A 25,700-nucleotide genomic window follows, 5' to 3' on the forward strand; every position below is an offset into this window, starting at 1 on the left:
GCAGTAAGTAAGATACAGTATTCTAAAGTGTTACCTTCACAATTTATTAGATGTGTGCAGTTGTTGTAAATTATATTAATGAATTCGCAGAGTCTTACATTTTTATTTTATTAATCACATGGACAATTAAAAATTTACTTGAACTTCAGCTTAAGTTGACTAATACTTTTATTTTACCGTAAGATGGACAATTAAGAATCAAATCAGTATTGAAATTAGTGTGGGTTCTCCAAGTGCAGAAAATGCATTTAATATTATTAGCAAGTCATTACTTTTACAAATAGCTGGAATGGAATTTAAAATGTAACTATATTGAGATATTCTTCTAGTATATCTATTAGTCTGTATTCAGCCTGCATATCTGTTTTGACATGATTTCATATATTTGTCATGTGCTAGTTTCACTGTCAACTGCAATCTCAACAGTGAATCCTGCATTTACAGATAGATGTCACTTCCAAAACTTTGCACCGTGTAATTGGCCTAACACAGTCTCATCCCAAAAAGTCATATAACTGACGTTTTGGGACGTATTTTGACCATACGTCAATATCAGCCTTTTTAGGGCCCCCTTAAACGTCGGTAGATGGCGATCCCGGGCCGTCATACAACTGACGCTTTACCTTTAACGTCAGTTAGGTGACGGGTTAGGTTTAGGGTTAGGTTTAGGTATGGGGTAGAGTTAGGATCCCATAACCTCATCTACCGACGTTTAAGGGGGCCCTAAAAAGGCAAATATTGACGTATGGTCAAAAGACGTCCCAAAACGTCAGTTATTTGACGTCTTGGGGTGAGACCGGGTTGATTGGCCATCTGTCCCCTTAGCATCATGGAAAACAAGACTTTTATTAGCCTCGAAATTCGATTGCTGGTTTGCAACTTAAACCTATATGTCCGAAGAGTAGGCCTATGGGTAAAAATTGGATGGGAAGCCACCTGAATCCTGTGACCTGTGATTATTTGGTTGCATGTAAATGTCTGACAGAATCACTTTTTCGATAGAAATTGGTCTGCTCAGGGCCCTGAAACAGCCGACTGGCAGGGACTGACCAAACGTATCTAGAAAAAGAGTTGATGGACACTTCTACCTCCCGAAGATGGACACCTCTACCTCCCGAATCACCTGCGGTGGTGGGATTATAGTCGGGCACAAGATGGCTTGGTGTGCATAGAGCTCCCTCGGGAGGGGTCCCCCTTAAGGACCAGGGCCGAAAGCCATCAGGTTTTCTTTTTGGCTGCCCTCGAGGCGTTCACCTCTTTCTAATCTGATCTCACCTTGGGCAGCCAGGACAGAGTGAACATCCTTTCCTCCTATCTTTATGATGGGGGCTCCAGTAGCCACCATTACTATTTGTTCCTCCCTCTTGGAGCTTGGCCCTGGCCACTTCGGGAGGTAATATATAATATAAATCTCTTGGCTTGCAATAAAATCACATTAAACAGGCTGATTTTGACTTTTCAGAGTCCAGTTGTTGGATAGAGTAAAGGTCAAGACCCATGATCATCCAGACCAAAATAACCATTTAAATGGCTACTCTTCATGCTGGGTTATTTTGTTACATTACGGTAGCTCAGTCTAGCCTGTTGAATGGGTGTAATTTCAAATAGACTCCAACAGATGGCAGCAAATCAGCACAGCCACATGTATACAACATAAGTTATTGGACCCCTAAGCAATGTCACTGACACTCTCACAAGTGAACAGTCTCAAAGGTTTTAAACAGATTGGAACTGACAGATTTTAGTCAGTTCTTGCCATTTTAGTGAACATTATTCAGTGTGAGGTTCTTTGGCTGAGACTGAAACTTTGATGGTAGCTTATTATTCAGGATGCCCTACAGCTAAAGCAAATCATTTGCATACTGAGAACTAAATAAGAACCAAACAACTTTGACTTGCAAATGACAAAAATTTAAAAATACATTTAAAAAGAACATTACGGCAGTACACAGTTTAGTAAGGGTGGCCGAGAGAGCTCAACGTGCTTCAACTGAAGAGAACACATGCAAATAGAAAAACTTCTGCAAATTAAGAAAACATCTTCATCGGTTTCAGAACACGTGTGCTCCAAATACCCACAACACAACCAAATACAGAAATGCGCTGCATATAGCACAGACCACAACGGAAATGTTTCCAGGGGACCAAAATAAGTGACAAACACGGCTGGGACATTGACAACGATCAATGATCACCAAATTTCTCTTGACCATGTCTTGTTATGAACAGTTAAGCCTGTCAAAAAAAACTGGTAACACTTTACAATACGGGTGCACTAATAAGCATTAATTCATGCTTAACTAATGCACAGATAATACTGAATTAATGTGTAACCAGTGTTGGGAGTAACGCATTACAAAAGTAATACATTACAGTAACATATTAGTTTTTGCTGTAACGCAGTAGTGTAAGGCATTACTAATCAATTTTCAGTAATATTTTACTCGTTACATGTTCAGTGAGGCTTGTATTACAGTTGTATTACAGTGTATTTTACTTCTTAAAGGCAACAGACTATGTGAAAGTTTTAAAGCAGTCTTTTAGTGCCAGTTCAGAGCGGTCGCGTCTGTAACATTGTTTTTTCCTCATAAATGCGAACACGAAAACTAAAATAAAATGAATATTTTAAGTTCTATGGAGACTGGAGAGCCAACCCTTCCTCATCTGATTTGCGCAGTGTAATTAACAGAATTACAAAAATATATATTTTGCCTCCTATTTTTTTGTCACGCATGAATGTGTGTCTTTTCCCTAATATTAAAAATAAAACATAGACTGATATTTGTCTAATGTCTGGAGTCCTTTAAGGAAGTAGCCTATATACGTTTCAATACATGTATTTTCTGAGAATTTTTATTTCAAGTTTTGACTGCAAATGTCGTCCATAATGCTGGACTTCCCAATTTATCCTCAACTAGTTTTGTGGTGTAGGTCTACGTATTTTATAATGTTAACTTCAAATAATACTAATAGCCTAATTTAAAGATAAGGCAGCATTGGATCTGGACGGTAAGGAGAATAACGCTGGAGTTGGAAGAGGTGTGTTGCGATTCTGTAGGTTCGTGGATCTGAGTTGTGTGGCGAATCGCGATTTCGGTTTCATATTGCATATCGTTACAGCCCCAAAGTTAAGTTCTACTTAGTTATTTTGGTGAAAGTAACTCAAAAGTAATACATGAGTAATGTAATGCATTACAATTCTGAGACAGTAATATTGTAAGGTAATGATTTACTTTTAAATAATAGTAACAAATAATACCTAATGTATTACAGTTTGGAAAAAACTTGCACAACACTGCTCATTATACAATTGGGAGCATAGTAAAGGAAATTCAGTAAACAAAAAAGTGCCACATAAGAAGGACAGAGGTTGAATCAACAGGATATAAATCAATTAGACATTTCCACTAAACAAAAGACAGTTGCACGCAATACAATTCAGTCCATATATTATATGCATAAACAATCTTCATTATCATTCATATGTGTTAACTCAACCCCAAACAAACAACATTTAAGACAGTCCAGTTACCAGAGCAAGACATAACGTGCAGATAAGTACAATAAATGGGGAATGGGGATGGGGATATGGGGAAAAGAGGTGGGAATGGAGTGGATATGAAGAGTTCAGATGCAAAAGCCTCTAAATGCCATTTGAAATTTTCTTCTAGAATGGTCATTTTTATCAAGCTTGTATATTTAAGTTCAGTAATTTCACTTAAATGGCAATTAATAGGTAATCTTCATTGCCATTTAAGTGAAATTACTGAACTTAAATATACAAGCTTGATAAAAATGATCATTTTAGAAGAAAATTTCAAATGGCATTTAGAGGCTTTTGCATTTGAACTCTTCATATGTTTTCAACTGGAGCGTTCAACCAAGGAAAAACATGAACACGGTTGGATAGAGGATCATTTGTGTGTGAATATAGTGCTGTTGCGATCGTGACAGAGCCCTCTGTCAGAATCTTGCATGTGTTACCACAAACTCGACCAACACGTCATAACCCAACCACCTGTTTTTGCATTTTTTTTTCTCATCTTTTCAGACTCATTATCTCACACACACGCATACAAATCTCCATTTCCTCTTTAGATGATACAGAAGGAAGTTATAAAGGAAGTGAATGAAAAGTATGAAACATCTAGATCAAAGCTCACTGGACAGCCTGGGTACAAGTGGATTTCAAGTAAGTTAAATATGATTAGCTAATTTGTTAATTGCAATTAAGCGTCTACCATAAACTGTTCATGGTGTTGGGTCAGTTTGAGGAAAAGGTTGGTAATTTCTCAATGCACAAGTAAATTGCATATTTTTTTTTTATCATGCATTAACTGTTCTTAAATATATTCATCATGTAATATGTGTATTTACCATAACACAACTTGTAAATAGTGTGCAGTATGAATGAATTTGTATAGTATGAATGTAATCCCAACATATTACATTTACCATTTTGGGTTATTTGGTTCAGTTAACCGTATGAAACAAAACATCAAGAAAAGGAATTTAGCCTTGAGTAAACTAGAGTAGATTACAATGCCCATTTGTCCTTCCTTCAACAACAAGTGATAGATTCCTTTGTCTGATATATACTTGATAATAGATTATGCTGCAAATGATTTTTTTGTTGAATGCTTTAGATTATACATAACAGTGTCAGTATCAACAATTGTGGTGCAGAAAAGAACACCTTAAAGTTCCCCCTGAGAACAGAACTGATCTTTGCAAAAGAGGCTGTTTTTACCAGTCATTGAACTTAATGTAAAATGTCACATTATGCAGCTCTCAGCACAACAACAGAGATTAAATCTGATTTTGTAACAAATGTGTTGATATATTTTGTTTGCACTTTCATGAAAACTTTCAGCTCAGTCACTGGATTTTGTCACCAAATTGAGCAACTTTCTAATTTTTGCTGCACCTTTTACTGTTATTATTATTTATTTGTTTCTTTTTTGCAACAAGTAGCTTCACCATTATGTTCGGTTTGTTTCAATATCATGGACTTTTTAGTTAGTTTTCAATCTCATCATTGTTCTTCAGCCCATTCTCACCCCCAAGGCGTCACTTAACTGACGCCTTGGGAAGCATTTGGACATGCTTCAATATCTGACGCTTAATGCCTAGTTCACACTACATGATTTTAAAATGTCAGGCTGAACTGTGCAGTTCACACTACATGACTTGCTCTCAGTGAAATCATGAGTGTTCAAGTTGTTTAGCTGTTCACACCACACAACACAACGTGATTGATCCACAACAGGAGGTAACTCACTACACGAGTTAACAACGCACTACATAGAGATACAACCACGATCGGATGATAAGAGCATATCATTTGTGACTCAATGAGAGCTGTTTCAGTACTATAGTACGGTCTAAATCCTGAAAATAATCAAACAAATAACGAGTTGACAACAACACGATTCTATCTGGTCTAGAAACCATGTTTTGTCATGAAAAACACGCAATAAAACGAACCAGAAATGACGCGAAACTGCAGAGAAGAACACAACACGCGAATATGGACGTCAGACAGAAACTAGTGCTGCACACTGTTTGCTCGACGATCTGCTCTGAGAAAAAAAAATGCAAAAAAGAAAAAGTAAGATTTACCTGGTGTCCTCAACCCATGCGTTGCTATGATTGGCTGTACTCATGACATCACTGAGATTGAGTCGCGCGACTGCTCGAGATATCTAGCATGCTAGATATTTTTCTGAGCTCGGTGACCTGTCTGCGAGGTGTCTGCGAGCTGTCTTTGATGCGTTGTTGGCTCTTTCACACTAACGGATTGGCGAGCGTTAATCGTCCGCTAATCGCCCGCGATTTGCACGCGATAACACCCTGACTTGTCGGCGACTCAACGATTTGCAAATCGGGCTTAAATCGGGCTTAAAATCACGTAGTGTGAACTAGGCTTTAGGCGCCCTTTAGCGTCAGTTATATGACGCCCTAGGATCGCGTGTACCCTACCCCCACCCCATACCTAAACCTAACCGCGTCCTCTAACTGACGCTTTCCTTTAGCGTCAGTTAGATGACGCCGTAGGATCGCGTCATGTAAGTGACGCTAAAGGGCGCCTAAAACGTCAAATATTGAAGCATGGTCAAAGGTGACGCCTTGGGGTGAGAATGCGTTGTGTTCTTTTGTTCTCGCTCCTCATTTGTGTTCTTGGTTTCAGCTGTGTTCTATAATCCTCGTTCCCTTTCAGTCGAGAACGTCAAATGTAGTCAACGTTGACTGAATGGGATCACGCCAGGGAGCTAGTCATTTTCGAGTACTATTGAACGAGCCAATGGAATTGACATCACACATGAATATGGAAGTGGATGCACGCACTAGTTGCCTTTCTCTTAGGAGCCAATCGTTTGATGTCTCCGAAGAGTGCAGTTGTTTACAATGAGAGAATGTGTCAGTGTTCATCTGGGAGACTCTCCCAGTGGTTTCTACAGCGCGAGTGCAGCGGTGATCGTGAGCTTTGTGCTCTCAACTGCTGTTTCTAAATGTTCGTGTGTGTGTTGATGGCTGGTTAGAGGATGGAAAAGTAAGTGCTTCACTGTTTCAGTGCAGACTGATCTCATGAAGTAGCGTGTGTATGACACGGCAATTCGTATTTCCATTTTTGGCGTGCTATCAAGACGCATAATCGCCTTTCAGCGTGTTTATGAACGCCGTTGACTTAATGTTATATAAATATATGAGTTACCTCAACCCCGTCCCTAAACCTAACCGTCACTGGGGTTAATGGCATTTATGACTGTTCCCTTTCCATCCTAGGTAAAAAAAAGATATGACTTACCTCAACCCCATCCCTAAACTTAACCGTCACTGGGGTTAATGGCATTTATGACTGGAGATTTGACTGCGTGTACGGACACGCGGAATGACGCAGACGTTAATGGCGTAGACATATACGCATACACGCGGATAGCTCAAAATGCAATGGGATGGGTTATCGGAGGATAGTGATGGACGTCTCCCCCGGTAACCATTCCCTGTGGGCTCCTCACTTCTCCACACGCCGCAACCAATGGAATTCCTGTTGAGTCCTGCTGGTCCCTCTGTAATGGACGATCAGCCATTTGAATTGGGCTTCCCCCCTAGAGGAAAAGATGTCGCAGCATTGGAGGGTGAGCTGGCCTCTGGAGAAGATAATCTCCCTCTGGGAGTGTAACATTGCCAGATCCAGATCCAGAAATGTCAGCTATGCTGAAAGGGGCCGCCAAGGCTGTCGGGCTCGAGTGGAACAATCCACCGTGTCCTGTTCAGTCTCGGTTGGAGGATTGGTATCTCGGGGCGGGCCGTGTTGGTTCTCAGCCTGCCGCCCCACTGACTTTCTTTTCCGAAGTACATGGAGAGCTTACTAGGTTGTGGACGGCACATTTGTCTGTCAGAAACTGCCTGAATAGCTTTTACTCTTGATCAGGGGTTCTCAAACTCGGTCCTGGAGGGCCATAGTCCTGCAGAGTTTAGCTCCAACCCTGATCAAACACCTTAAGCACCTTAAATACCTTAATTAGCTTGCTCAGGTGTGTTTGATCAGGGTTGGAACTAAACTCTGCAGGACAGTGGCCCTCCAGGACCGAGTTTGAGAACCCCTGCCCTTAATGGAGGAGCGGTGAAGGGTTGCAAGGCTATTCTTCCAGTGGAGCGGTCTGTCATGACACGGTTGAACCTGTGTCCGGCGGCTGCTGCCTTTTGGGGGGATTCCCGTCTCCCCGCTAAGGCCTGTGTGTTCTCATCCATTTCCGACAGGCAGAGCTTACAAAGCCGCGTGGGCAAGCTGCTTCCTCTTGCGAGCCATGGTTGCTGTTGCAGGTTTATCAGGCCAGGGCACCCATGGACATGCACGAGGGTAGCCCAGACCGTGCACTTATACTGTAAGTGAGCACCACGCTGCATCCGACCTCACCGTCTGGGGCACGAGTGTCGTGTCATGCCCGATCGGTCTGGCGATGTCCACCTTAGTGGTTCAGGAGTGCCATCTTTGGCTCAGCCTGGTTTATAAGGCGGATACGGACAAGGTTGGGTTCCTGGTCTCCACAATTTTCCAGGTTACATTTACATTACATTTATTCATTTAGTTGACGCTTTTATCCAAACCGACTTACAATTGCTATATATGAAGAGTTTGGTTCCAAAACGCTATAAATCCATTTTGATGAATTTGAGTAAAACTGTGTTCTCTTTAGCAAGAAAATGGGAAGATGAAAACCACTATTTTCGGTTTCAAATTTTCACATAGCATTTGTAGGTTATAATAACAATAAAAAATGAAATCCAGGTTTTGATTTCCAAAGATTTATTATAAAAACAGATCGTTTTTTTCCCCCAAAATGCAATAAATCCAATAATTTTTTTTTTCAAAATGCAATTAATCAAAATAAAATTTTATACACATTGAATTTCTTGTGCATACTATAAATCCATTGCTTTAATATAACAATATTCGGTAACATTTTAAGGGTTCATGTCATGAATTATCATGAATTCATGGATAAATGAATTATGCATTAATTCATATTAATATCATCAGGAACTAACAACGTTTTTTTTAACAGTTCAACGTTTTTCATTCATGACTTCATGGATGAACAAAACCTTAATTAAAACATTAACTAAGACGAGCACATCATCATGAATAATGATTTATTAAGCATGATCTAACGTTATGCATATCGCTGTTGTCAACCTTGGGACGTCGCCGCTGAACTTTTTTGACGGCGATCAGCTGTAAACTGGCTTGGTCCTGCTCGGTTTTCGTTGACTTTGAATAAAACAACTGAAAGTTTTTCAAAAGATCCTCTGGGGTCAGTGTGTCAGCGTGACAGAAGTTTGATGCTGTCGTGTGAGAACAAGCAACAGCGGGCATTTCCTCCTCCCGAGTCCATCTTCTTCCTCACGTAAATGATTCGATTGCGATGTCACGTTTACCCATGCAGGATCACCAATGCTGTCAAAATTATTCATTTTTTTGTTTGTTTGTTGATCGAAAGGACAAAATAGAGAAAACCTAGGAAGCCGGGTTAGTTAAAGCGCTGCCGTCACTATTTACATTGCGTGGAATGGTGCGTTGCGATTGGTTTAGCGGATATGTTTGCATTTTGCAGAAAAGAGAGACTGGCGTTTGTCGCGGTTTGGAAAGAAAGAGAGAAAACATTACATAATAACACGGCGGATATCCCATTTTACGTAAAATCAAACATTATTTTGTATCTGGTCGGTATTGAAAAGTCAGATTTTTGCAGTAACTCATTATTTTTAAAACTGGCGTTTATCGCGTTTTGGAACCAAACTCTTCATATGTCAGAGGTCGCACGCCTCTGGAGCAACTAGGAGCTAAGTGTCTTGCTCAGGGACACATTGGTGTCTTACAGTGAATTCGAACAATTCTCACACCAAAGGCATGTGTCTTATCAACTGCGCCATCACCAACCCTTGGGTTGCACCATTCCCCTCCTATGGACTGGATAGTTGAGTTCCCTTATTAGCCGAACCCGGTCAAGTTCCTCCATAGCCTTCGGCAACGGACGTGGCGGAACTTCCAAAGCCAGGCCTGTCACTAGTATGCACTGGTGGAACCAGCTCCCTGAAGGAGGGAACGGAGGGCGTAGTCCCCTTGCCACTACTTGCTGGACCACCGATGACTCGAAAAAGCAACTAGTGCATGCATTCACTTGTATTTATACCCACGCCGCAGGGGCTGGAGTGTTTGATGTAAATCACGCACACTAATTCCATTGGCTCGTTCAATAGTATTCGAAGATGACTGGCTCCCTGGCATGATCCCATTCATTCGACGTCGACTACGTCCTCGCATACGCATACACAACCAGGACGTTTGTGTTTCTGATAGGGATGGGCGTGATTAATCAACGATCGATTATTGATCATTAAGAATTTCGTCGATCACGTTAATTTGTTATCGATTATCATTAAACTAATGCTGCTGCGTTGCGTAGTGTGACTGGAAAGTGAAGGTGTTCCCCGGGCTGGTCATGTTAGCGCAGAAGTACCTGTGCATCCCGGCAACGTCAGTCCCCTCATCAGAGCGGTGTTTTCAGCGGCTGGACTGAAGCATTTTTTTACACTCGACGCGTCCGCATGAGCGTGAAGGTGCGCGCGGCAAAAATGATGTCATTGCGGTGTTCGGTGTTTCACAATCAGGCGAGCGCGTCAAGTATAAACGCCTCATCCGTTTGGGGAGGTGCGTGCGCAGTCTGCAGAGACTCGCGCTGAAGAGCCAGGCGAAAGTGTAAACAAGGCTTGGCGGTCACCATGCAGGTTGCGGTCGCATCTGACCCCAGATTATGTCATCAACATGCTTATCTTTCTCAACACAAATCAGTAGACTGGAGCAGAAGTTGTATGCGAGTTATTTTTTATGAGGCTTTAATTAGCCTAGCCTACGATTGTTTGGTAGGCTAATCTCTCTCACCCTTTCTCGACTCCATGCCTTGGATTGTTTTGAGATACATTTTGACAAAACCTGTCAGATCTAAATATTATTATGTTTTTGGTTAAGTTATTGTTTAACATGATTCTTTTTTATTATTTTGGAACAAACGAGGGTCTCACGAGGGCCAACTCGCAGCTGCAGGTTCAGTTGCGTTTGAGCACCGCAGCGCATATCTTCAAATTTAGCCTAACCCAACGCCCAGTTTAACTGCCACAAGGTGATCATCTTGTAATAAAGATCTAATCGAGGAAAAACGCGCTGTATTTTTGTAGTCTCATTGCATTTTTATAATATAAAAAGTTCAATAAATAAATTTGAATATAAAAATAGTAATGATTAATCGAGAGTCGATCGTTAATTCTTCCGACGATCGACTAAGAAAATTTAATTGAATGCCCATCCCTAGTTTCTGACACAAATTGATCCCTCACATTCATTCTGTGTTCGGTCTTTCACATTTAGTGTGTGTTGCTCTGCCTGTTTGCCTGCAACTTCATGTTGGAACTAATCTTCTTTGTGTGTCTTCCTGTAACTGCTTGACGGAGCTATTTTGAATATATATATATATATATATATATATATATATATATATATATATGTGTGACTTTTCGATTCTTGATACTGATCTGCCCCACTCTTAATCAACACAGGAACTCAAAATGTGGATGAAAAGCTTTATTTTCTGCACACAGAGCATTAAGTGAGAGAAAATGGCGAATCGTTAGGTTCACAGCTCCACCCACAGCAGTTCTCTCTTACTCTGCTCTACTCAATATCTTTATGAACATTTCTTGTTCACAGTACATTTGTATCAAAAACAATAAATAAAAATAAAATGATAATGAAATGTAATAAACTCTCCAGTTAATTACATAGTGTTAACCTTTTTCTGGTTTTGTGATCGTATAACAATATCATCCTTCTTATATAACTCTATTTCGTTTCAGAAAATAACATCTGATAGATTCAGTGAAACCATGAATTACATACATTATAAAACACGGTTTATCCCAAATAATTCCCAACAAAACAGAAAATACAACTTTATGAACAGTAAAATTACAAAACACTATAAAATAAACAGGGGCGCAACTACCCAGTTTCAGAGGGGTATGCAGCAACAATTTTAGCGCCCACCCCTCCCCCCAAAAAAAAAATAATAATAAATAAATAAATAAATAAAATAAATGTAAGTGTGCTGTGTAATAAGTGAATAGGAAGAAATGAGAGCTAACAGAAAAAAATAAGTGCAAAATTGTCGTTTATTAACACAATTAAACTATAGCTACTCCACCTTGATGAACCCCCCCCCCCCCCCTAAGAAAACTATAAGCTCCATTGTAACAGCAATAGCAGTGTTTCTCACAGGATTTTAGGTAAAACTGTGGTAGGTGGACCTCTGTTTCTCTAGGGGGGTTCGGGGGCATGCTCCCCCGTAAGAAAATGTTGTGTTCTGTAATGTTAAATTCAGCAGACTAGTGCACTTTGAGAGTTCAAAATTAAAAGCTCCAACCCATATTCAGGGTGCAAATTAAACAGAGAAAATTTTGATCCTCTTTTAGTTAGTGTCTGTCTAAATTACACTACAACAAAATAATAGTTATTATATTAATCCCATGATAGTAATTGCCATAAAGGCTATTGTAAAACAAATGCACAGAAAAATAAAGGAAACTTTCATAATTAGTTTTGCACTAATTTCTATACTTGAAAGATACTTGCGCATAATGACATATTTCATAGGCCAGTGTGTCAGAAAAAAAAACTAAAGCTGATTTTTTTTTACTAGTGCATTACACCAGCACAGCGCCGCCAATTAAGCAAAAAACAAAACAAAAACAAACAACAAACAAACAAATGGGCCGCCGATGTATGAGTTTTGTGGGCCGTTAAGACAAATAAATTAAAAAAGGATGAAATGTATTGTCTGAAAAGCACGTCGGCCCAGCGGGAATCTCCCGGTAGTCCCGATGGCCACCGAGATATAGATAGCCTATGCCTGGATGTCACATTTTAAATCCTACCTGTTGGATTTCAGCAATGCATGCAGTTATTTAGCTGCTGTCGCATCAATTGACATGCCATCTCCTTTTCTCTCTTTCTTTTTCTATTTTGAGCCCCACAGCATTTTGTTTTATCCATCTTTTTCGACGACAACTAACTACTCGTACCTACTCGCTCAGCGCTCTACTCTAGCCTAGCGTCCTCTAAAATTTTATATAACAATGAAGGAATGCAGAAATCGTTTAGAAACGCACAACGGCAGCTACATATAGAAATAGCTGCCGTTATAGCCTATATATAATTTTTTTTTTTTTTTTTTTTACCATCGCTTTGGCGCCCCCCATTGTGCTGCGCCCCTATGCGCCGCATATAGCGCATACCCACTTTTTGCGCCACTGACAATAAAACATTACCTCCACACAGAGCATTAAGAGAGAGAAAATGGCGAATAGGTTCACAGCTCCACCTATCCAAGATATATTCACCACGTTAGAAAGCACATGGCAAATATGACGCAGTTGGAATACTCATAAACGAAAAACACTCGTGTTTTCCGTCTGTATGAGTATTTTGATTGTTTTATGTCTGCGATAATGTGCGAGACACAGATTAACTGTTAATCTGTGTCTCCAACCCGATCTCACGACCAAGTCGTTCTAATTCGACGAATGATTAAAAAGTGGCTAATTCGTAACAATTCATACGACCTCACTCGTACGAATTAATACGATTTTGCTAAATCGTACATATTTTACGAATTGGCCAATTCGTATGAATTCGTACGAATGACCTACCCCTTACCCCGCCCCTAAACTTAACCATCACGTGGGTTTAGACAAATCGTACGAATTAGTACGAGTGAGGTCGTACGAATTAGTACGAATAAGTCACTTTTTAATCATGCGTCGAATTCGTACGAATTGGTCGTGAGATAGTGTTGGTGTCTCTTATGAACAATCCATCAAATAATCATAAATCATTTAAGATGAAATTATACATTTTTCCATTTTTAGTATGGAGCTTAGTACAGAAACCAAAGAGTAAAGACCATTCACAAGATGTAAACAACACTGGTCCATAAGCACTTCCTGTTTCAGTTTTTTAACACTACATAAAAGCTGGGATAAAATACAACCAACAGAACATTTAAAACTAAATCAAAAAGTTAAACAAACATCTTTAAAGGTGCCATCTGTAAAAATTGAGGTTAAAATATCCCAAAAATGAGCAACACGCATCAAAAGATTGAGAAGAAATAAGGTTGATGATGTCATTAAAAAACTGACAAGTTATAGTGCTGCCGAGATATTAACCTGAATTAGCATGCTAAATTACTAGCCCCGGCCCGGCAGGTGTCGTAATACCAGTTTCGACCATGGGAGGCGGTATGCGGGCGGGCAACGTTACCACCAGCCAAACTGCAGTACACGAGTAAGTCGCGCTCGCTCCAGCTTGTGTGTACTTGAACCTGACGTCAGTCGTGTGGAAAATACAGCCCACTACTACATTTCAGTTCAGGGAAGAGGTAAAAAAAAATGATTGGTCGATATTATGCATGAGGAATACATTTTGGTAAGTTGTAGCATACTGTATCTTTCAACAGTGTTCGTGTTCTTTTACCATTAGCTAGTAGAGATGATCGGTTCACGTGCGCTAGGGATCTGTCGTGTAAAGCGCCAATACTGCATTTATTGTTTGAATTGCGTAATAAAATGAACAGAATCTGAGAGCTGACATCGGTCTCCGTGTCCTTTTCTGTGCATGACAAAATTGATGTGTGGCGTACGAGTGTGTGAAAAGTGTTGTGAGAGTTGGCAGCTCTGAAAGACGCTAGCTTGGTCCACATCAGGGAATGCTGTCTGTCAAATTAATTCAAACTAATGATAAAAATGTAATATGAACAAATCGAATATCATAAAACTAGAAATAATAGCCTGGGCTTTAATTTTCCCATATCGTCGAAATGCACCGACTTGTCTATGAGACGGCCCTTATAATTTAGTATTGAGATGTTGTTCATTAAGTCTCTAATCTCTGAAAATCTCCAAATGCTCCACGTGAAACTGCGGTCTTCCAACCTTTTACTATCGCGTCAATTGATTTGATTAATATGCACGAGGGAGACAGAGCAACACAGCACTCGCCCATATTGTTTGAAGACATGAGAGAGCGCGTGGCCGTGGAGGTATTTCTGGAGGTATACTGCCCCCATCTGGTATGGAACATGTTGTATGATTTGATTTTAAATCCCATTTGGCACCTTTAAGATGTTTTCTTTACATGTGAAATAAAGAAAACAGTTACAAACTGAAACAGGAAGTGCTTCTGGACCAGTGTTGTTTACATCTTGTGAAATGGTCTACAAGAGGCGAAACTCTGATGCTTTTTTGGTAACAGCCACTAGATGGCGCTTCGGTAGCGCGGCAGCCATATCGGGGTGAAAATTCCAACTGGAGTTACTGGACTACAGCACAGATAACAGTTTTTTGAGGTAGTTTTTTCTTGCATTAGTGAGTATTTCCATTGTATGCAACTTTACACTTTTACTACTATTATTAGTTACCAACTTCACTAGGCCTGAAATATATTTTGGACGTTTTAATCCCCTGGATCATGCTACAAACATGATGATCATTGATGCGCTGTGTCCGTTATCCTATAACTAATTGCCACTTTGGACATTGGCTGTGATTTTTTGTTTGTTTAAATGGTCTTGCGTCATTAATATAAGATAGGCTAGGCTAGTACTGCAAAAAAAAAAAAAAAACTGTTTACTGTAAAGCTATTCTATTGCTGTTATATATTTATTGTAAAACATTTACATTTTAGTACAACATTTAACTTTATGAACTGATATCACTTTATTCTTACCTATCACACTTAATGTGGAGAGTAATATAATGAATTAAATCCTCAAACTTCCCTGTTATGTGGGGGTAAAAGCCCGGTTAAGTAGCAACTTCTTTTTTAACTGCTATAAAGTTAACTGTTGTGAGTTAAATAATCACCTAGCCTAATTATTTCAACCTAAAAATGATCTCTGCACTGGACTAAATGTATATTAAATGACTGCCGAGTCGCTTTCACCCCGAAATGGCAGAAGCGTAGGGCTGCTGCTGGGCGCTGGTGTACGTTCTTTGCGGAAACCGACTCACCCACAGCAGTTCTCTCTTACTCTGCTGCAGATCGTACGTGCGCATGGTAGCCTATAGCGGCACCCGCGTACCACATAGGAAGTACAATCCCATTATTGCAGGATTTATTTAAAGAACTCACAACTATATTATTTATCCCGTCACAAACACACACACACACACACACACACACACACACACACACACACACACACACACACATATATATATATATATATATATATATATATATATATATATATATATGGTGATTTTAACCATTAGCAAAAAGATCACAAGGTATCCGGACCGGTACGGTAACCGATGGGCAGATAAGGCTCAGATTAGACCAATCATCCCAGACTGGAAAGGGAATATTCTCCTTGTGGTTTGTTACTCAGATGTGAGCTTTGAGAAATACATTTTAAAAAAAGAAAGAAAGACATTCTTTCACTTTTATCTTTCTCTCTGAGTGATCATTTTACATTAAAATACAGCCAAATCACCTCATTTCACCTTTTAGAACTGAATCCCGAATACACTTTTTTGTTGTTGTTGTTGCGTTTAGTACAGTATGAATATGCTAGCCTTAAGGTTATTTATAATGTGCTCCAAGACAATTCATATTTAGAATATCTAACTTCCAGTCTATCACTTTCACCAATATGGATTAATTATTTTGATGACATCACTCTGCACTTCACCTCTTATCAGATTTTACATTATACATAGATGCAGAAGCTGCGTTAAAATTGGTCACTTGTTCACAAATGTCATTCTGTTTAAGTGGAAATTACACCAACGAATAATGTTACGTGTTTCAAGGCATTTCAGTTGGCCTTCAAATATGTTTAATGGTTTAGAATAATTTGTGTCTCACCAAAAACCTATATAATAATACATTTGAATGCTTTATAGACATAATCTTACACTTGTGAAGATTTTGAATTCTATGAATGATGTGTAACATCATATTTTACTTTGAAGATTCAACAAATTCATCTATGCAATGAATGTAAAAGTCTTTAAATTTGCTAAACTGGTACATTTGGTGAGTAATATGTCTCTCTTGTGCATCTAGATGGAGTCAGCAGTTTCACAAGTTCTTAGAACTGCAGTTCCACTAACCAGCTTCACCACCGGCCTTGGTGACACCACAGCAAACACCACTAACCCAGAACAAAACACCACCTGTGAATTTTCAGGGATCCGAACTCATCCTGTTTTCACATTTGCATACTCACTAGTGTTTCTTGTCAGTCTGGTTCTGAACTGCATCACAATGCGTGTGTATTTCTGCACTAATCAGCGTGTCCAGTCCAGCGTCACGGTGTACATGAAGAACCTGGCCGCAGCTGACTTCTTCCTTTGTCTTAGTTTACCTTTGCGCATTGCTAATTATGCCAGCAGTTCAGACATGATGCGTAATATTTACTGCAGCTTTGGAGCAACAGCCTTCTATATAAACATGTATGCAAGCATTCTCTTCATGGATTTTATTGCTGCAAACAGGTATGCAACATCTACTAACACCTACTTGTGTTGACCTCCAAGTTTGGAGTAATCCAGATTTTGTAGTATTTTTAAAAGAAATCTCTTGTGCTCACCAAGGCTGCATTCATTTGATTAAAAATACAGTAAAACAGTAATGTTGTGAAATCGTCACAATCTGTGGCCGTATGCCACACATGACGAAAGTGATAGAGAACAAAGACAGTCTTTAATAAAATAAACAAGGAACACTCAGGAGATCGCAGGAGAATACATAACACAACCACTTTTAACATAGACAATACCAGACGTCATATAACTGACGTCAACATCCGCCGTTTTAGGGTACCCTCTAACGTCAGTTACATGACGATCCTGGGACGTCATACAACTGACGCTTAACGTCAGTTAGGTGACGGGGTAGGTTTAAGGCCTGTTCACACCGGGACGAATTTCGCGCGCGTTATTCGTCGACGTTTAACGTCTCGTGACTAAACAATGGGCGCCAATGTGAGTGTTCACACCGACGCGAAAAACGCCACGCGTAAAAGCGTCATTTTTAAAAAACACGCGGTTTTGACGCGCCGCGTCAAAACCTATCCAACCAACGAGATTGGCGGGTTTGCTCACGTGTCTGGTACTTCTGAAGTTACAGTAAAACACAACTTGAGGGCGCTCAAACACAAACCCAAAACGGTCTTGCCGAGCACACATACGGCGAAGAAGAGATAACCCAGATAGCAAACTGACATTGAATCAATGTAGAAACATGACATCGAAACAACGTTGATCTGACATTGTTTTGCTCATCGAATTAACGTTGAACCAACGTCAGACGCGTCATTCTTTCAAAACTAACGGAAAATCAACTTGAAACCAACGCGTTGTTTCAACGTTATGAAAGCAAACCAATTTTCGATTTTCATTTAGCTTTGAAGTAGCCGCGTCTGACGTTGGTTCAACGTTAATTCGATGAGCAAAATCAACGTTGTTTCAATGTCATGAGAGACGTCGTTTCCACGTTGATTCAATGTCAGTTTGAGTTTGCTGTCTGGGTTCTGTCATTATTTCATTCGTTTTTTTCTATCTGTCATAATAAAACATTGAGACATGAATATGATCACCCTAGTATAGTATTCTATTATTATTTCTGTTTTACATTAAGCGCCATCTAATGTCAGCGAATGAATTTGCATGTTTACTCGGCTCATCGTCAGCGAAAAACGCTTGGGTGTGAACACAAAAAACGCCTTGAAAAACGCTGACGAATAACGCACGCTGATATTCGTCCCGGTGTGTACGGGCCTTTAGGTCTGGGGTAGGGTTAGGATCCGATAACGTCATCTAACCGACGTTAAAGGGTACCCTAAAATGGCGGATGTTGACGTATGGTCAAAAGACGTCCCAAAACGTCAGTTATATGAGATGAGACTGCGCTGACTGAACAGAAAGAACTCAAGGCTGAAACACACAGGAGAAAAGACACAAGTGTGTGGAAACTAATAAACAGCCAAGAGAAAACAACATTAACAGACAATTTAGGTTAGTCAGTTAGTGTTCTTACTCTTCTTTTGGGCCACAAAATTTGTCCATTTACTAGAGAAAGTTTGATTTAGTTTACCCCGAAATGTTAATTAATACATTAACAAGCACATACAAATGTGTAGTTAAGATGGTATATTCATGCAGGAATTCATATGGGATCAAGTTGTAGCTAAGGTTAGTTCCTCATTAGTACATCTCTTAGTAATTAATAATAGAGGTATTAGTGCACGATGATTCATGCACTAATATTGTAAAGTGTTACCGTAATTGATAATGGTTATCAGAATTAAAAACAGGTGTTGCATGCCTAATTTATGGTGCGTTCTATTATAGTCAACGAACCGACTCGGACCTCGGATTTGACATCACGTCCACACTTCAAGCGTTCTATTATGTTTTGCGTGTCCGAGTCGGAGAAAAAAATGGACGCCACTCGGAAAGCTGTTATAATGGTAGCACTGGCCGAATACCAGGCACTTACATTAAAAAAAAAATATTATGACTACACCTTATCAAAACGCAGCCAATGAACTTGAAAATATTCACTTTATTTAATGTTTTTCATGTTAATCTTCTGTTAGCAACGCTAGCAACGTTAGTAATTGCGAGTGTAATACGAGTGATCATAATCGTCATTTAAAATACCAAAGCGGTTCAAAAACAATGAAAAGAATTCATTTTTACAAGTCACTGGGCGCGGCCATCTTGAATTCCAAAACGGAATTCTTGCTCGGTGTCTTCTTGCACGTCCGAGAGGTGAAATTGGAGGAAATGGGGTGTGTTGCTAGGCAACGTCTGTTGTCCGATTCGGATCTCCGAGACGGATGAATAATAGAACGCACCAATCGTTGTCCACACGTTTCAAAAGAACAGTATTTGTTAAGTTTAAAGGGTTAGTTCACCCAAAAATGAAAATTAAGTCATTAATTACTCACACCCGTAAAACCTTCGTTCGTCTTCGGAACACAAATGAAGATATTTTTGATTAAATTTGAGAGCTGGAGATCACTGCTTCATAGGCTCCTAAAGTATTGAAACTTGATGGCCCAGAAAGTCATTGAAGAAAATGTTTAAATATCCCATGTGACTACAGTGGCTCAACTATAAGTTTATCAAGCAACGAGAATACTTTTGTGCGGAAATAAAACAAAAATAACGACTTTATTCGACTATTCCTTTTCTTCCTCCTGGGCCTGAGACGAGAGTTCAAGAGATTTCCACGACGCATGCGCGAGAATTGCGTTCTTATTCAATTTCTTCAGTTCAGTTCTCGCGCATGCGTAATTACGAGTAATTAATGACTTAATTTTCATTTTTGGGTGAACTAACCCTTTAATTTGATGTGCCCTGGATGAATAATAGCATTATTATTATTACTTATTAACCCAATTTTTAATGGTAAACACAACTATTTTCAACCCTGATAATAATAATGAATGTTACATCCAACAATTACATCCAACAAATCAGCATGTTATAATAATTTTCTCCAGATTGTAGTAATGATGGTGAAAATCCATTTTTTTCCAAGCCATGATACTACAGCTTTCTTCAGAAATAAACCAAGCATAAACAGGTATTATAAATGTTTTTTGTTTGTTTTACCTCAGGTACCTGAAGATTGTCCGGCCACTGGAGACTCATTCTCTTCAGACGGTTCGTACCGCCCACCACATTTCTGCAGCTACTTGGCTCTCGCTGGTAGCCACATCTTCCATCTACTTGATCCTCTTCCTCCTGACCTCCTGGGGTAAAATTCATAAGCCCGACAAAATCGGCTGTGAGGCTTTCCACAGTCCTCCGCTCACCGTGGCCTACAAAATCACTCACAGTGTGTCGATGGTGCTCTTCATTTTTGTGCTGGTGTCTCTGATTGCTCTTTACTGGGGGACTCTGCAAAAAGTCAGAAAAGCTCAGATGTCCATACAGACCACATCCAGCAGCAAGTTCAAGAAGTCTAAACGCAACATGCTAGTTCTAGTGCTTGTGTTTTGTGTGTGCTTTGTGCCCTATCATCTGGTGCGACTGCCTTATGCGTTTATCAAACCTCAGACGAAACTCTGCACAGCCCATGCGTTCTACGTCCTGAAGGAGCTGACTGTCCTACTATCAGTGCTCAATGCTTGCTTGGATCCACTTATATACTTCATCTTCTGCAAGGCCTTCAGAGCCCAGCTGGGCCTCAGGAAGAAAACCGATTCGACGAGAGACAGCGACGATAGAGGACAGCAAAGACGAATGAGCAACATGTTGACCTACATTGAGACAAAGATATCCACAGTCAGACGTGAAAGTTTCATTTAACACAGACGATTGTCAGGAAGGATGACAGTTTACTTAGGAAACCACAACAAAACAAGTGCAATGTAGATGAAGGATCATTAGATTGCACACAATGTAGCAGCAGTTCATCTTAAAATCATGCACATCTGAGGTTTGGTCCTTGCACAACGTTTCACTGTGGCTATGGTAAAGCTTGAAAGCGATCTGCATTTAACGTTGAAGATTAATCATGAACTGATTCCGTCAAGGATGCATTCAATTGATCAAAAGCGACACTAAAGATATTGATTGTAATATTACAAAAACTATTTCTACTTCAAATGTTCTTCGTTCGAACTTTCAGTTCATTCCAACAATATGTATCAGTTTCACCCAAACGGTTTTCAGCACTGATGATAATGTTTCTTAAACAGAAATCCATCATCTAAGAATGGTTTCTGAAGGATCATGTGACACTGAAGCCTGGAGTTATGATGCTGGAAATTCAGCTTTGCATCACTGGAATAAATTACAGTTTAAAATATATTCAAAACTTGAAGAGTAAATTTCACAAAATATTAGTGTTTTACTGTATTTTGATCAATGAATGACACCTTGGTGCGCACTTCTTTCAAATACATAAAAAAAAAAAAAATCTTACCAAACGCTTTTGAATAATAGTGTATTTAATATTGGTATTTAAGATGATATATGTGGACATGTAGCTTGCTTGCAATGGGAAAATACAGCATTTAAATTAATATTTGGATAATAAAAAAAAATATTAAAGCTGTACTTTTATCTTAAAAGGTCTTTTTTATTGTTACTTGTTGTTTACTTTAATTCCTTATTGCATTTTTATTGTAAAAAGGTGGATTTATTTGTAAACAATGAAACATTATAGGTTTGGAATTACTTTTTTTTTTTTTTTTTTTAAATATATTGCCCTTTTACGCTGCCTTCACACTGGCAGTTTAAATCAGCTCCGTAATACGCAATACGTTCCCAACGGACGTCGTACTACACAGTGAAAAGCGTCGGACGCGGGTAGAACAAAAATGGCGGAGAGATTAAAGTTTGATTCTGTCAGTTCTGTATGATCTCTCTGATGAGGGTTATGCTGCGTGAGGAAAGTTGCTCAGGACGTTGACATGTCAGGTCGGCTAAAAAAATGTGATATAGTGGTCAATAGTTCAATGTCTACCTTCTAATTGCCCTTACAAACGTTAGAAAGTCATGAAAATAAAAAATGACATGACAACTTATCATTATAAAATCGTTATTTATTATATTAAAAGTTAATAATTCAGGTTTGTTTATCAGTACCATAGCAACGCTCAACTTCCACTGGAATTGTCGGATAGGAACCGTCCGTAGCTTTTCGCAGGAGTTCAAATTTTTGAACGCATCCGGATGACCAACGCACACGATTTTCTTCGCACCGCACTCGGTCGGACCCGTTTCGGACCCATTCGCATGCGGTCTGCGAATCTCCATAGGAAATGAATGACTTCGGGTCGTTTCGCAGCCACATCGGAGCTGATTTCAACTGCCAGAGTGAAGGCGGCGTTAAAGGTGCAATGTGTAAAAAAGTTGAGTATATATTAACAGAAATGCAATATGACATCCATAACTATGTTTTCAGTAGTGTATAAAGAACTTACTTAATTAACCGTAATGGTTTTATTACCTTATACATTTATAGCTCCATAACCGCGAGAATCCCCTTCTCTGAAGGTCGCCATGTTGTGACATCATATTTCTACCGTAGCCGAACGCGAACAAACAGCGCTACAGAACGCGTTTCATCACTACCTTGAAAGAGAAGTAGCGGAAAGCTGGAAGCAAGCCTCACACTCCGTGAGTAGTGACTTTTCCCTTGTGAGTGGTGTAAAATATGTAGTTGGGATTGTTTTATGTAACTTAGTTCTCCCTCGCTGTGTTATGGGTTTGTTATGTGGGGATAGATGTGCTGTTACGTTCGTGAGACAGCTGATTAGTACTCAAGTCATTGACCGTAAAACAGTATGTTAGAGGAATCACTAACCCATCGATAGAGACTTTTAGATCACTAAAGTCGATCGCGAAGAGTTTTCAAAATCAGAGAAAAAACCCTAGTAGTAAATAGTATCTATGGGATGCAGACGTGCGCGCGTCAAAAATGACATGATTGTAACACCACGCGCACCTCCGACCTTTGGACTCATGCGTACGCGTCCCAGCTCAGCCACAGTAACAGCTCATATTAGCCAGCTAAACTATATATAAAAAAATATATAGCTGCTCCCTCGCTGTATTATGGGTTTGCTATGTGGGGAGAAATGTGCTGCTGGTTACGTTTGTGAGACAATCAGCTGATTACTATTATTATATTAAATTATATATTAAAACCCTTAATCCTCACCTGACTATGGCTTTGTAAACTTTATCCATGATGTGGTTTATAATGGACTGTGGTACAGAAACAGTGACAATGTTACACACTTTTGGCTTACTCTGGCTGTTCTCTGCTGTCTCAGCCGACGAGATGTTTGTCCCGTTTTAGCAACCGTAGCTTCTTCGAAAGGGAGGGGTGAGCAGTGGGCTGAGCCCTTAGTGCAAACCTGGTGCAAACTCGCAACCGAACCACTAGATGTCGCTAAAAATCCCACATTGCACCTTTAATTGAAAACATGAAGTGAATCGATTTGAAACAGTTTTCTCTAGCCTGGTAATACCAGACTCTGTTACTTCACTTTGCTTCGTAGACAAAGTCTGGAATGGCATAATAGAGAAGTGTTTTCTCTCTCGCAAGGGGGCGCTTCTCTGAAGTTTAAAATCATTGGTTACCCATAAGCCAATCAGATAAGTTTATTTATGACGTATGTTATGCGCCGACACGGCCGCATCGAGACATTGTGCATCGAACTCAAATCTGTGATCGAACTTCCACTGTAAACAGAGAGCGGCGCTTTTGTAAGGGCTGCAAAATGTGTGCCAACCGGGAATGGATAATTCACGAACTAGGTTATTTATATGAATTACTGAGTTGCAGCCGCCCCGCAACATCGGCGTGCCCCGCTCTCACGAGTCTGATTTAGCTTCTGCCGCCCCGCAGCGCCGCGAGGACGAGACCGAGCCGCTGCTCTCGCGAGTCATGAACAAGAAGTTCATTTTACTGATTTTCTGAGTCATTCGAGTCATTTTGTTTATTTAAGTGGCTTAATGTTATAATTTTAACAGCCAAATTCCCCGATCACATCCACCTACGCAATCTTGATCATATTCTGAATTAAGAAATCATAATGCAGTAAAAAATGATTTACAGGGAACATAAATAATCACTTTACCTTCCGAGTCTTATGTTCATTTGTCACGTGACATACGCAATGAACAGATCGTTCATGAATCACATATCTGGGACTAATGCAGCAGGATGTCGAAATGAAATATGGTGGATTATTATTATGATAATAATAATAATATGATAATAAGAGCGCCCCAGAAACGTTCACAGCCGAGGTGACCGACTCTCTTGTCATGGTTGTAAAAGACGGAGAACTGACGTTGAATGGGGGTAAGTTATGTTATGACCTTATAGTTATGCATATGCCCAAACAGGTCTGATCCATCATTACTACAATTATTAGCCTGAAAAAATTGGGTAGCCTAAATGCCTAAGCTTGAAGTGTTAATATTTTTCCATGTTATAATGATTTGCAAAAATAAAAACAGCTGCATCTGTGTTGATGAGAGAATCAAAAGTGTATGCGCGTTGTGCAAGCTACATAATGGCCAAGCATGCTGGTTTTTGCTGGTATACGTTGCAAATAGAGGGGCATAAGTGCACGCGCCGGTCCTAGCTGTAAACACTGATGATACGAGCGAAATACTGGAGTGAACATGGCTGTAAACGACCTTTGCTTCAGTTTGAAAAACCCCGGAATGTTCTCCATAACAGAGCGAATTGCATCCCGTGTCTTGTTTCCCATTTCTGCGGTTGTTTCGGTTTTCGATTTCTCTAACCTACAATGTACACTTGGCGCTTAGCCTCTACGTCACGGCTCTCAGCCCGCCCGAAATTAGAAATTAGCGGAAGTAGGAAGTCTGACGTAGTCAGGCTAAGTTTTCTCACCAACACTGCACACTTTGCACATCTCCTTTCTTTGACACCCTTTTCAGGTCTTGGGCTGTGTTGAAAATTGCCCCCTATAGCCAACCCTCATTCACTATTCCCTACGTTACTCCACTAATATAGAGCACTTGAAGGAGTGAATGAAAGCGAGTCAGTGAAATCGGACACTGAGTGAGCCAGAAGGGCTGTTGCTTTTTCATAGTTTATGCTTGCTGTTTAACAATCATTTGAAACTTAGCAAACTGGCAGTAAGATGACATTTATTTTAACTCTGTCATGGAAACTAGCATGTATAAACCTTAATTCAGACAGGACCACTTTGGCAAGTCACTTGAGTTTATTAAACAATTTATCTTTGGCGGTATGGTTTCTTATGGGGGTTCCCTTTCAGTCACTCACGTTCGACGTGACAGCATAATTGGGATCACTTGAGGGAGCTCTATCAACTTACAGTGTCTACGGAACGGGCCAATGAACATTAGCGTGCGTGAGAAGCGTCACGCGCCCCGCCCCGCCCCGCAGCACGTGTCAGGAGATAAACAAGGTAATGAGATACAGGTAAATGCCATCAGTGATGAGTTATGTGAAATGGAGTTGTGAGTGAACAATAATAGTCTGATGTGGAGTGCCCTCAGGTGGCTCTCAAGGGCACTCCACCTGATAACCATTACATAGCCACCCC

At 39.9% G+C, this 25,700-nt stretch overlaps 1 protein-coding gene across 1 annotated transcript; it reads left to right on the forward strand.

Moving 5' to 3' along the window:
- Nucleotides 1–4,102: 4,102 nt before the first annotated feature.
- Nucleotides 4,103–21,745, forward strand: gpr206 (P2Y purinoceptor 14). Its single transcript, XM_039660065.2, has 3 exons — nt 4,103–4,192; nt 16,688–17,118; nt 20,253–21,745. Exons 1-3 carry the CDS (start codon nt 4,130–4,132, stop codon nt 20,944–20,946), a joined length of 1,188 nt encoding a protein of 395 aa, XP_039515999.2. The 5' UTR covers nt 4,103–4,129; the 3' UTR covers nt 20,947–21,745.
- Nucleotides 21,746–25,700: the final 3,955 nt, after the last annotated feature.

Source organism: Pimephales promelas, chromosome 16, assembly GCF_988280905.1.
Source record: "Pimephales promelas chromosome 16, fPimPro1.hap1.1, whole genome shotgun sequence".
NCBI lineage: Eukaryota > Metazoa > Chordata > Actinopteri > Cypriniformes > Leuciscidae > Pimephales > Pimephales promelas.

Excerpts from the sequence above, each read along its gene's own strand:
- gpr206 (XM_039660065.2), top strand. The coding sequence starts at position 4,130 with ATGAAAAGTATGAAACATCTAGATCAAAGCTCACTGGACAGCCTGGGT. Across the intron at positions 4,193-16,687 it reads TGGGTACAAGTGGATTTCAA|ATGGAGTCAGCAGTTTCACA; the intron begins GTAAGTTAAATA and ends TTGTGCATCTAG. Across the intron at positions 17,119-20,252 it reads GATTTTATTGCTGCAAACAG|GTACCTGAAGATTGTCCGGC; the intron begins GTATGCAACATC and ends GTTTTACCTCAG.